At 38.9% G+C, this 13981-nt stretch overlaps 1 protein-coding gene across 8 annotated transcripts in view; it reads left to right on the top strand.

Annotated features, from left to right (window-relative positions):
* The window catches only part of MAST2 (microtubule associated serine/threonine kinase 2), a 193575-nt gene that overhangs the window by 156181 nt on the left and 23413 nt on the right, over positions 1 to 13981 (top strand). For all 8 annotated transcript variants that reach the window (XM_064147647.1, XM_064147646.1, XM_064147645.1 and 5 more), the window contains 7 exons: positions 1547 to 1648; positions 6042 to 6174; positions 7812 to 7873; positions 8450 to 8535; positions 10489 to 10697; positions 11971 to 12109; positions 12648 to 12780. In XM_064147647.1, the coding sequence (XP_064003717.1) occupies positions 1547 to 1648; positions 6042 to 6174; positions 7812 to 7873; positions 8450 to 8535; positions 10489 to 10697; positions 11971 to 12109; positions 12648 to 12780 (864 nt within the window). The remainder of the gene's footprint in view (positions 1 to 1546; positions 1649 to 6041; positions 6175 to 7811; positions 7874 to 8449; positions 8536 to 10488; positions 10698 to 11970; positions 12110 to 12647; positions 12781 to 13981) is intronic.

Below are 13981 nucleotides of genomic sequence, written 5' to 3'. Positions count from 1 at the left end.
CTTTCTAGAATTTGTATTTTAACTTACAGGTTTGTGTAGTGCATCAGGGGACGCAGAGTGAATACTAATCATCTTCATTTTGATATTTTCCATTTTATAATTAGAAAATACCTTTTAGTTAGGGAAAAAAATATCACAGCTTACTTCAGTGCTTTCAGAATGATCTTTTAAGGCTCTATAGCGAGGGAGCATCTCTGATACTGTTTTAAGATAATGAACTAACCAAGTACATAATTTTCTTCAGGGTTAAAATTCTAGCTCTGGTTTATCAGGGCTGAAGTGTTGATCAATTAACATTTCTTACTCTGGCCTGTGTTATAATGAGAAATTACAAACTTTTAATTAAAAAAAAATAGAAGCAAAATCTCAGGAAGATATTATTTAAAATGCTCCCTGAATGTTTCTAGTTCTGATTTTATGCTCCCCTCTGGTTTTTTATTATTCTTTTAAGTGATCATTAGTGTGATTTGACTTCTCACCCATGTATGACTTTTTCTTAGATGCTGCTCACGAACAATGCTAAATGAATCTTTTCGTTTATTGCTGTTTGCATCCTCATTGATAAAATTTCATTCCTATAAGCAACTGACTTTATTGTCAGCAAAGTCCTGTTGGTTATGTTCTTGAATTTGTATCTGTGGCTGTGCTGAAGTTTAGACCTTGGGGAAAAAAATATCTATGCTTTGTTTCAGAGTTTTCACATGTCATTGGAACCATCTTTTTATCACTCTCCAATGAAATACTATTTTGTTTATGCCTCAGGACTTGTAACTAAGCATTGTGTGCTTGAGCAAAAGAAGAATCACTTCGAGGGAGACTGTTCAAATTTATCTTTGGCTTTTTGTGTTGTCTTGGTTTTGTTGGTATTTTTAAATTATTGTTTTAATATATTTATTGTTGTAGAAAGACATATCATACACACACCCCCACCTTGAAACTAAATCTTGAATTTATACTGAAATCTGGCAAAGTAAAGGGAGTGTGGACAAGAATAAATAATCTGAGCAAAGTTTCTGTATGCTCTTTGCTTGTCTGCTTGGTCCTACTTAGGATACAGTGCACTGTTGTAGTTACTCAGCAGGATTTATAAAATTAAGTAAAGAGAAATTAAAGTGTTGCTTTTCTTGATGATGAACAGAAGTAGCTCCAATTCTACCTGAAAGTAAAGCCTAGAAATACAGGTGGCTGTTAGTTTTTGTCTAGATCTCAGTATCTTGTGGAAGGTAAAACTGGAAAAAAAACCAATATTCCTCTTTTAATTTTTAAAAAGAAAAGCACATTTTATCTCTTTCAATTGATAGGTGATAAAATGCAAATACAGCCTTGGAAATATCTCTTGCATAATGAAAGGACTCAATTGTAATGGACAAGCTCTGTGTAACTTGGCATCCTGAATGAGCGGAGATCATTGCCTTCCATAACTCAGTGATGCCTTTGCTGATGAATTATGATTCCTCAGCTGGTGATTCCTCTGCATTCAGTATCTGACATATAAAAATGAAGAGTTTACTGCCAGGACCATAATGTGATGTTCTGCTCTCTGCAGGCCCACGAGCGATCCGAGAGCTCTGAGGTTGCCTTTGTTACCCAACTGGTGAAGAAGTTGATGATTATCATTGCACGACCAGCTCGGCTGCTTGAGTGTCTGGTAAGTTTGGTCCTTGGAAGAGTGTGTGTATGATGTGGTCTGAGGAGGCTGGTGTGTGTTTGAGGAGATAAGAAACACAAAGGAACACAAAGTCTTCAAGAGAAAGCTTTAAATTCTCCTTAAAACATTGATGAAAAATAAATCAACATTTTAAAAACAGGATGCTGAATGTCTTTTGCATTAGTATCACAGCACGTCAGGGGCTGGAAGGGACCTTGAAAACTCATCCAGTGCAACCCTCCTGCCAGAACAGGATCACCTACACCAGATCACACAGGAACATGTCCAGGCGAGTCTTTAATATCTCCAGAGAGAGAGAGACTCCACAACCCCCCTGGGCAGCTTGTTCCACTGTTCTGTCACCCCCTTGGTGAAAAAATTCCTCCTCATGTTTACATGAAAACTCCTATGCCTCAGCTTCCACCCACTGCCCCTTGTCCTGTCACTGGGCATCACCAAGCAGAGCCTGGCTCCATCCTCCTGGCATCCACCCTGCACATATTTATAAACACTTCTCAGTCTCCCCTTCTCCAAGCTAAAGAGACCCAGCTCTCAGACTTTCCTTGTAAGAGAGAGGTTCCATTCCCTTCAACATCTCTCTGGCTCAGCGCTGGATTCTCTCAAGCAATTCTATGTCCCTCCTGAACTGGGGGGCCCAAAGCTAGACACAGTACTCCAGATGTATAGAAGTATCTTCCCAATGGACTGTCAGCTGCAGGAGCTAAATCGTATTTTACTATACAGTTTATGGCTGAGGAGCCAGATGTAGCTGAAGACCTAATTTCATGCTACTTGATACCACCTGATCTTCTTTGTAGTGTTAGTAGCGACAGTAAAGAACCTGTAAATAATGCTGTTTATATGGTGCCCCTGAGCCACACTAAGAAGGAGCTGACACTGAGGAAGAAATTCCCTTCCATGATGTAAATGATATTTGGGTCTTGGATCCAGACTCTTGCCACAGACCCAGAGATTGCAAAGAAAACTGGTGTCAGGTTTTCCAGCTATGAACATGCAGAGGGATAGGACAGAGATTCAAGCAGATTTGAAAATGTGGAGTTGAAATCCTGTTTGGTGCTATTGGAATGCATGCAAAAGCAAATCTCATTGCTTTTTTAACCATTTACTCTGGATAATATGAGAATAGATTTTTATTTAATTCTAGAAAATGGTAAAGAGTGTTTAGGCCATCCCAATAAACCATTCACTCTGCCCTGAAGTCCTGTAACTTCAGAAATATTTTGTAGGTGGAGTGAAGAAGCAGCCTAAATGTGCATTCTCATTGTGATGCCATGGCAAGAGGATTAGTAGAAACCTTAAACAGGGAAAGAGATGATTGAGCCACTGATGTACATAGTGCTGTGGTGGTTAGTGGTTATAGGAGCCAGTTTTGTGACTGTATTTCAATGGGATGTTGAAAAATCAGTGAGAGTTTAGGAAAGAGTCACAAAAGAATGTTTTGGGAGTGCTAGAGGAGATGTCACAAACCTACAGTGGAAATGTATGAAATGGCAGGATGAAGTTCCCTGGCATGTTGAAGCACAAAGTGATGATTTGCCTTGGACATAAAAATTATGGGGAAGCTACATCTGTTTACAGGGAGGCTACATCTGTTTGAGACAAACTTAACTTGGTTAAGTTAAGAATCTTTGGCTGGATGTAGATGTACAGTTAATATTTCAAGCACTTTGAGGGCAGTGTGGCCATGGGTAACTTTTATCACTGGAGTCACTAGAAAATAAGAGTTTTGTGGAGCTTCCTTTGACAAAGTAGACAAGAATGGCCCAGTTTTTGAAAACACCTTCAGAAGTAGTGAAAACCAGTAGACTGTAGAGAGTTCCCTTATTCTTCCTTGGTGACCATCATGGATTGCTTTGTTGTGAACCCTAGAAGACCATCATCAGTGATAAAGTAGGCAGCTGCACAACTAGCAAGAGAGATGCCTCCACTTGCTTATTCAAGAAGTCTCCACTAGATTGCATTGATAATTCCAGACACAACTCCATTCAGACTGGGAATTCTTTGGCTTTCGAAACAATTTTTATGATTTAAATGAGTTTTGTGACTTCAGTTGTCTTCCAGCACTTCCTCAGAATGACACTTTTGAAAGTGAAGACAAGAAAGGAAATAAATTTAAGCTTATTGTGTTTGCATCTGCTGCATTCACCATTGACATTTCTGCTTGCATGTGCTCTACTAGTAACATCATCTAGGAAAACATGAAACCTCAGTAAGTGCTGTGGCTCTATACCTACAAGCAATTCCAGACTCATACCAGCTTTTACCTGCAAATCAATAAGTTTGCATGTTCCTCCACTATCTTCTGCACATAACTTTCTGCAGAGTGAGTGGGAGCAGGTGGAAACAGTACAGTCATTGAGATTTGAGTAATGAACTCCAAAGCATATAGTGACAACCTTGACAATGAAATACAAAATAGTATCTGGGTCTGTGTATCAGTCTTCCCTGGGTTTTAACCTGTATTGCATTTCTGTTTTTTTTCCAAATACATATTTTATTTTACTTACATAAAGAATTGTTACTGTTCCTTTTATCCCATAAAAGAACAAGACATAGTGGTGAACAGTCAACCACTTAAGTAACTTGAGAATAAAATTAATTTTTAACAGACTTTTTCTTTTTTTTTTTTTTTGTAATTTAACCTTTAGCTTCAATTGTGAATTTATGAACAGTTTTTCTAAGACTTAAGGTGACACAGCTCATTATTACTTCTTCCTTGTAAATGAAATAGCTGACAATACAGCTGTTGGCTGTGATGGTTGTGATTGCTTTAACGAAGGATAAAGGCATTTAAATGTTTAAAACATAACTTAGTAGGCCTTAGTCTTTGTATTACCTCTTGGATTGTGAAATGTTTATTTATTGACTGAGTCTCTGGAGCTTCAGGAAAATAATAATAATGTGTTTTGTGCATCACTGAATCCATCTTTGGGAAAAAGTATGTAATTTATTCTTTTTTCAGACACTTTCCATAGCACCTGTCTTCCCTTACTAGTGATCCTTCTGCATTCAAATGATTAAATAAATCTACTGAAGACAGAACTAGGATATATTTAAATTCTCAGGTTTTTTGTGTGTTTGAATTTTTTTGTTACCATACCTTTTTTCCTTCAGTCCTTTACTGTTAAATTGTTTCCAGTTGTATCTTGAAGAGTCCTGCCCTGGCTCCACTTTTGCTTTCACCTTGTTCTCTGGATTATACTGCAGTCTGCCCTCCATCTCTCTCCTGTGGTCTTCTCTAGTTTGGCTCCTGCTTTCTGCCAGTTCTCAGACAGTTGATTAATACCTTTCCTGAGGAGCTAGGGAGAAACTTTATTGCTTGGGTCATTGCTGTCTGTGGCGACAGCATGTATCCAAGTAGCGTTGCTTAGAGCAATCAAGAAAAAGTGTGTCTTTTCTCTTTTTTCTCTGATAATTCAAATATCTTTGCATCATCACAATCTCCCATTACTTATTTGCAGTTCTGTGCTGTCTTGTCTCTTATACTGTTGCCCACAGTCAGATCAGGTCTTTTCTGATGCTCTCACAGCTGTGTAGTTCCTCCTATTTCCGTAGAAGATTTTTGAAGCCGTGGCAAAACTGCTCATTGTTGGTGAATGATGAGGTTTGAAAACTAACTGGTGAACTTGCTTCTAAGCAGAGTGCTTTTGATGCTGAAAGCTTGTCTTTGGTTTCCAACTGTGTCTGTTAGTATGGTTAAAGAGATCACATCTTCTTAGAATCTATTCTTACCTTACAGATCACATAGACCAAGACTGAGTTGATAAGATGATCATGTACTGTATAGTCTAAGACAAACTGCAGCATTTTGTCATATATAGAAAGTCAGATATTCTCTGCTGATAGAACAGCAATTGCTGGTTTAGTAATAATTTTATTAGCAATTGCTAAGGTTGGAACAGTTACAGAATTGGGTGAGTGTATGGTTTGATTAAAAGTGACATTTGAAAGCAGGAGAGGTTTATATTGGCTTAATTCACCTGTCAGAGGCAGCAGAAGAAGGCACTTCAGTCCTCGTCACAAAGCTTTCCCTGGCACATCTTAAAGTGACAAAACTGGGAGCTGGATCCAGATCAATGCTTGCATTATCATGACTGTTACCCAACAGCCTGGGTTTTGTTCCTACAGTCGTTGTCCTGTTTCTATTTGCACATCTAAGGCAGTGGACATCTAGCAGACTTTAAATGTCTTGTCATCTTTGTGGAGAGTAGTGGAATGCATTTGCTTGCTGTAACTGTAAGTGTTTTGCATCACTACTAAGATCAGGGTTAACCTGGAGTGTTTCTGAAGGATCTCCTGTATGGGCAAGAAACTTTTTGTAATTGTGAAGCTGAAACTTTTACCTTTCTGTCTTTTTGACCACCTTCTGTAGGAGTTTGATCCGGAAGAGTTCTACCACTTGTTAGAAGCTGCAGAAGGCCATGCCAAGGAAGGGCAAGGAATTAAATGTGACATTCCTCGTTATATTATCAGCCAGCTGGGACTCACCAGGGATCCCCTGGAGGGTGAGAACTCTTGTTTTGTACTCTCCAAAATGCTGAAAGGATAACCAACTCTCCTGATCACTGCATAGCTGAAGGAGGATTTTATTTTTTTGATTTAATTTCTAGGCTGTTCTTCCTTATTTTCTGGTTTCCTGTCAAATTCAAGACTGTCCTTTCCAGCCCTATGTCTCAAAGGAATGTTGCTGGAGTAAAGATTGCACATCAACAGTGACAGTTCTTTACTTACGATGTTAATAATGTCTCCCTGCATTATAGTTGAAACAATGGTAGAAAATGGCTTTATGATTTAGCTGTTTTCTCTGTGCTGTTGGACAGTAGAAGTAAGTTTATCTGATTTTTTTTGATCAGCCTGCCTGCTGGTAGCCTGGTTGGAAAGTATTCTGTCATCCCACTTGGTCTTCCCTGGGAGAAGCAAATCTGCTGTAATTTTCCACGAGAAACTGGGATTAGTAAGAATTTTTAGGTGGAGATGAGGTTATGTTTTTACATCTTCATAGCAGCAAAACCAAAGAGAGTCATGCTTTAGCTAAAAAAAAAAAAGGGTTTTTGCTAGCTGCCAGAACTGCATATGGCAAATTGAATATGCTGTAAACCTACAGAGGCCCAGAAGGTTCTGACTTTGGTATTTGTGAGTTAATATTTCTGCCTGGCACTTTGCTAGCTGCATATCCTCTCTGACAAGTTCTGTGAGCATTCACAGCTTGCTCAGCAACAATAGAGAGTATGACAAAGACTGGAGGTTGCTGCCGAATATTTCAGCAATTGAACCATACTTCTTGTTTTCTCAGGAGAGCATAATTTTAGCATAAATTAGTCGTCTGGTTAGGACTAGTTTAACTTCTGCAGTGTTTACTGGAATGACAGTGACAGGTTGACTTCAAGTGAAAAGCTCTTCGGGAAAATTTCTACCAAAGATTGTTAAATGCAATTTAATAGCATTTGTTGAAATCTGACATTAAAGGGAAATTTCCTTTGATCCCTGTCATGGGAGAGAACCTTTCCATCACTAATTCCCCTTACTAAAGGAAAATTTTCTTTAGAAAAATGTGGAGATGTCAAGGTGCCTTATTTCCTTTCTGTAAGGAGGGCACCCAGAAATGTCAGTGGTATCTGTTCAGAGACTAGTAGTTAATGGAGGATTTGGGTTTGCAAAGTTTATAGTGTCTCCTAAGACAGCTGAGTAGCCCAAACTATCTGACTTTCCTAGTTTGCTGCTGCTGCTGCTCAGCATATTGCAGAATCAGAAACGTTTCATGGAGGGAGGTTGCTTGAAATGTAATTCTTTTTCTTTTCTGGGGTACAGAGGTGCCACCAGGCATCAGGAATAGCTTTTAATATTAACTAGCTATTGGTTTCCAGAAACTTGCATTTATTGCTTTTACCTATTATAGAAACCATGTAGAATAAGCCAGGCTGAAATTAGAACAATTAATTATGTTCATCTTTATATAAAATACTGCCTACAGCTTAAAGTTGTTAAAGGTTATCACTGTATAATTGGGGTGACTTTTTACAGAGGGGGGGAAAATGCCCTTCTCGTCTACAAGCACCTCTTAAAATCCTCTTTGTCTGGTATAAACAAAGAGAGTAGTGTTTGATTGAGATCATTAGGAGTAATCTTTCCTCTTTCTTTTCAGAAATGGCCCAGCTGAATAGCTATGACAGCCCAGACACTCCTGAGACAGATGATTCAGTCGAGGTAAAGCAGTACTACACTCAATCTGTCTACTGCCTTTTTTTTTTTTTCCTCGGGAACGAAGTAGTCTACAGAAAAGAATTAATTATAATGCTGAGTAATTTTAATTAAAAAAGTGCTGACATTTAAAAGCCGTGGTGGTGAAATGCTGGAAAGTTGCAAACAGGAATTATCATCAAGTTGCGTTGATACGTTTTAGAGTTGCAGAAAAATAGAATCTGGAGAAATTCTTTGTATCTGCGCTTGTAAAACGTGATGGGTATTGAAAAGAGTTGACTTTAGTAAGGGACTGTTGGGAACATTTAATTATGTAACTCTCTAGGTTTTAAAAATCCTTGGTTGATTGGTATTTTGAAAGTGTAATGTTAGGGAAAAGCCTCGATCTTACAGTCCAATGACTGTGCTAATAATTGTGGAGGGAATCTACAAAGGGTTACAGATGATTGTTCTAAAACTGAGGACTCCATGGTGTAGAAAGAGATTGAGTTTGGGAGAATGCTGCTTAAAGAAGGAAAGGTTAAAAAAGCAATACAAAGAATCAAGTCATTCCTGCTTTCCCTTTCTATTTTCTTTCCCCAGAGCCGTGGAGCCTCTGTCCAGTCAAAGAAAACTCCATCTGAAGAAGAGTTTGAAACAATTAAACTGATCAGTAATGGTGCTTATGGGTAAGAGTTTTAGATTCTGCTTTTGAAGAAAATACTGTTATTGTCATACTCAGGGAGAGCTGTAGCAAGTGACTGTTTTTTTGTGGAGTCCAAAGCATAAATTAATTGTGCTGGGGTCTTACAGAGGTTCCCCACTTGTGATGTCTTTTGCATTCTTCTGGGAGATGCTGTTCACTCTTCTGGGAGGTGCTGTTTCTTACACATTCTTGGGGTTATTTAGACTATAGTTTCTGTCTGTGAAGTCTTTACATCACACTGAACTGACATAGAGCTTCCAGCTTGAGAAGATTAGTTGCCTTGCTTTGAAAGCTTTTAGAATGTGGTAGTCCTAACCCTCTGTGGTGCAAGTTTTCTAAAGCCCTTCCCAGGTGTGACCTCAAGCCTGTTTTGCCAATAACTATTTCTGCACAATTTCATGATGGCAGGCAGATAAAATGTGGACATATCAATACCTTACACTGAGATGACAAAAGTATTTTTCCTAAACACTGTCTCTAGAGAAAATATTGTCACAGAACTGCCTAGATTGGTGTATTTGTGGGATTTCCTAAGGAATAATAAAAAATGTAGTTTCCCATATTCTTACTGCTTAACAAGGCAGCCTCTATTTCTTTTCATGCTGTCTGGTAAAGTCCTGTGATTTGTTTGTTTAAAGGCTAAGTGAGTGACAGTAAAATTCTGTAGTGGCAAATGTTATCGATGACCCATCAAAACAGCAAAGGTAGGATATTGATGGAGAAGTGATTTATGCTTTTCCAATCTTCCATATATTCAGATTCTAAATGTAATATATGGCTGTTTGTAAGCACCTTAAATACAAAAAAGAAATGTTAAAATTACACTGGGGCAAATCTTCTGTGAGAAGTAATACAGTAAAAGAGTTCTTAGATTTTATTATCCATTGAAGGATCCAGAAGGAAGTTGGTCAGTTAAAATTTTAACTGCTCTGTACAAAAGACACTTCCTGAGTCTTTGCAGTTCATAAATCCTTGCTGGTGGTAGTCATTAGGTTGTAACTGAAAAGTAGGGATATTCAGGTCATAACAGCAAAACCTGAGCACGTGCTTGGATGTTTTGTTGAAGTGGATGCTGGGTTAACAGCAATTCATTTGTTAGAAGCTCTATGTACAAAAAAGAATAAGCATATTTTTTAATCAGTGAGGACAAAACAGGAGGTCAGAAAGGCAGGTTGTCTATTTTAAACATTTCCAGTCATATTTCTGCACAGGCTCCATGATTTAAAGGTAACTTTATGAAAAGGAGAGAGAGGTGGTAATTTTGCTTGTATATATCTTTACTCATATATATCTTTAGAGTGGGTGGATTTTATAGTCCCCTGCTGGTGAGATACAATACCATGTTAAATGTAATATACTCCAGAGATAAGGAAACAAGCACTGATTCAATAAGGTGGGTAAACTGGATGAAAATTTTATTTGCAAGCTGTATTATTAATGTGCAAGAATCTAATGATCTGCAAATGATAGAAATGTAAGGGATACTTTACTGAAGGAAATCCCTTGTGCCAGGGTTGTGTCAAATTAATTTTATGGAGCTTAGAAAGAAATTGAGCTGATTCCACACATCTTGGACAATTTTCCAAGTGAAATGGTGACTGTAGTCTTAAAAAAATACATGCCTCTCTGCACTGATGCTTAAGGAAGTTTGCGTTGTTTGTGTCTGAAATATCTCCTTGTTAGTCACGTCAGTGAAAATGTTGCTTAATTTAAGAAGATAGTGTAGCTTCTGAAAGGAAGCATCATGAGATTCCTTCTGTTCTGGAGGAGCTTGACACTGAGATGGGATTTTATGGAGTCTGTTAGGATCCATGCATCCATCACTGCTTTAAAAAAAAAGAAACAAAACAAAACAAAATTGAAACAACAAACCAACCAAAACTAAACCAGTTTGAAGTGAAAATGGAACTTTTCCTATTGGTATGTGCTTTTTTAGAGCGGTGTATTTGGTACGACACAAGACCACCCGGCAGCGTTTTGCCATGAAGAAGATCAACAAACAGAACCTCATTTTGAGAAACCAGATCCAGCAGGCTTTTGTGGAGAGAGATATCTTGACATTTGCTGAGAACCCCTTTGTGGTCAGCATGTTCTGCTCCTTTGAGACCAAGCGCCATCTATGTATGGTTATGGAGTATGTGGAAGGTATGGTTGTCATTATCTACACCTGCAAAGGGCTCTTAGAAAGGATGGGCATGTGTCTGCAGAGTGTCTCCTTGGAAAAGATGGCATTTCTGAGTGATCTCTAGGATATGTGCTTTTGCCTCTTAGGACCAATCAGTGCACTGCTGTAAAACACAATAAACAGGAAGACCTTCATGTGTGCTAGTCCTTCAGGAAAGAGAGCTCACTCAGCCCCACAGTCACAGGGGAGGTCACTGATGCCCTTTTAAGGAGGAGTGTACAGACTGCTTGGGCTAAGCTGGAAAATGAGTCATGCTGCTGCTAGTGCAGATACTCCATTTGTGAATCCCTGTGACTAAGAGCACACAATTGCAGAGGAGCTGAGGAAACATGAAGATGCATATAGAAAACTGGAAGGAAATCCTCCTGCTGTCATATGGGATAGCATGGCTAAATCCATTGCACATTTACTTAGTGTTATGGGTAGAAAACATCATCAAGAAACAGACTGTTTTTTAGCAGCCTTTTTAGAAATGCAGTGGTGTTTTATGCTGGGGCTTTTGTTTGTTTGTTCTTTGGAATATTATTTGATTTTATTTTATCACTGTATCATATTGTAAGCAATATATTTCCATGAGTGGATAGGATTAATTTCTTATGCCTAACTTGCTTAGCTTGGCTGTTTATGAGGAATACACTTATAGTTTGTATATCAGTGCTCTTTCAGATAAGTTAGGGGAACGAAAACAGATGTATTGACAGAACAGATTTTAATACTAATTCCTATCTGCAAGTAGAGATGAGGCTGAATGGAATTTGTGGCAGATGTTGCTTTAAGAATCTTAAATCATTGGCTCACAGACTTGTTTCCATGTCTGCCACTGTGTCCAAGGGCATGGTTTCCTCTTCCTATATAAGGAGAGCTGCTTAGTAGCTGTAGAGGTGTTTACTTACTCTTTTAAGACTTAGTCTGTCTCAGTATTGGAAAGCAAAGAAGTCCAGAGAGGCTTAACAACTGTGAGTTGCCCTTGCTTGAAGGCTTACCTACAGTTTGGAAATGGCACCTGTACAGTTCTTGAGCAAGCATACTGAACATACATGGATCTTGGCTTCCCTAAGATTTTAGTATTTATTTGAAGCTCAAGATGGAGTGCAGGGAGAGGTTTTGAATTCAGGTTAACAGGGCTGAGAAAAACAGCCTTCAGGAAACTTACTCTGGTCTTGTATAGTGGACCCATAGCTGTTCTTTCTTACTGATGCTGTATTGTGATGTATTCACAACTCTTTTTCCCAGGAGGTGATTGTGCTACACTTCTCAAGAACATTGGTGCCCTACCCGTTGATATGGCAAGGATGTATTTTGCAGAGACTGTTCTGGCATTGGAGTACCTACACAATTATGGGATTGTTCACCGTGACCTAAAACCTGATAAGTAAGTCTGTAGCTTGCCAGAAGCAGGGAGCCAGTCCTTGGGAGGCTTTATCCATAGGTAATAGGACATGGGGAGCTCTGGGGAGCTAGGGACGACAAAGATATTCAATGGCATCTGACATGTAGGAGATTTTATTGGAACCTCTTGCTGTTGATGTAGAACCAGAGGGACCCTGAGAAAGAGTGGGAAGAGCGTCTTCAGGTAACTATCTCATAGCTATTGCTGCACTGATGAAATTAGGGCAGAAGGTGGTCTGAATTCCAGCTGCCTTGACTGCTCTGTGATATTCAGCCCCTTCCAGGTGTTTTGCTTAGCACTGTAGAATCACAGAGTCAGGGGCTGGAAGGGATCTCAAAAGATCGTCTAGTCCAACCCCCCTCATAGAGCAGGATGACCTAGAGCAGATCTCACTGGAACACATCCAGAATATTCTTGAATATCTCCAGATAATTGTCTTGTGTTCCTCTTTTTTAAAAATTACTTTGGAGAAAGAAAATGATGGAATGTTGTATTATTTTGCTGCTTCTTTTTCTTCTAGTCTCCTGATCACTTCCATGGGTCACATTAAACTAACTGACTTTGGACTGTCTAAAATTGGGTTAATGAGTCTTACAACTAATCTCTATGAGGGACACATTGAGAAGGATACTAGGGAATTCCTGGATAAGCAGGTAAGCTGGACAACTTTGTCTCAAATCAGTCAAATGCAGGGTTCTGTCTTGGGACTGAATTAGAGTTTGTAGCACTTCCTGACTTGCTTTGATGGCATATAGTGCATCATAGAATGGGAGGAAAAGGTACAAATCCATTCTCACGTTTGTGCATGAATTGTTTGTTATTGCAGCTTGCTGAGAGTGGTGCACTTACCATAAACTTTTTAGTTTGGAGTATTGAAAATGTGGCTCAGGCAGCAGTTCAGGTGTGAACATAAGTTGGTTTAGGGATGTAATATAGATATTGCTGGAAGGTTGTTCCACGATCTCCCCCTTCTGGTGCTTAGAAAGTTCATGGCAAGTTTGTATATATTTCTTCTTGTAATTTTGCCTGATGTCTTATATATTGATTTCTTTTTTAATTTATTCCCATGATATTTAGTAAGGCTGATTTTTCTCCTTAGCCTTTGTTTTGCTAGGCTTAACCAGCTAAGTTGTTCTAAAAAACAAGATAGATTTCCCTATGATAAATTAATAGTTCTTTCACGCACCTCTTTCAGAATGAGTTGCTCTTTCCTGGGCGTTGCTGACAGGAGCTATACTGGATGCAGGCACACCAGTGCCTTGTGTGCTGGGATGAAAAAATATCTCTTTTTTCCTGAAAATACCTGGGATTGCAGATGTGCCAAATCTCAGTCATAATTGTCCTGGGGCATTGGCACCCTTTGCTCCTGAGTAGCAATTGTTTTTTCTCATAGAAACTCCCTTTGGTCACTAGATTACATTCTTCCACTTTGCAGTGTTGTATTTTTCACAACCATTTTGTAATTGTTGCTTCTAAGCCTGAGGCAATTTAGATCTCCAGCATGATTTCCTTAGCCCTTGTCTGTGCCAGCTGTACCTTCCAAGTTTAAAAGCTGGAGCGTAATCATGCTGTGCTGCTAATTCTGCATCTGTGAAACTAAATTCTGCTAGCACAGAGATGAGAGGTTTGTCAAAATGCGGTTCCTAAGAGCTCTACCTGTGCCAGTAGACATCCATCAAGCAGACAGACCTGTACACACAGAATATGCATTTTTCCCATATGCTTTATTACACATGCACCAAAGAACCACTGAGCTGCCTTGTCCACACCAGAAACATTTCGTGGTATGTGATATGATTTCTTTGCAGAAGATGTGTTCTTCAGATAGAGACTCTTGCTCCATGGAAGTAGTTC

The sequence above is a fragment of the Pogoniulus pusillus genome, chromosome 8 (assembly GCF_015220805.1).
Source record: "Pogoniulus pusillus isolate bPogPus1 chromosome 8, bPogPus1.pri, whole genome shotgun sequence".
Classification (NCBI taxonomy): Eukaryota; Metazoa; Chordata; class Aves; order Piciformes; family Lybiidae; genus Pogoniulus; species Pogoniulus pusillus.
Note: the sequence above shows the minus strand (reverse complement) of the source record. Positions and strands in the feature narration are given on the sequence as shown.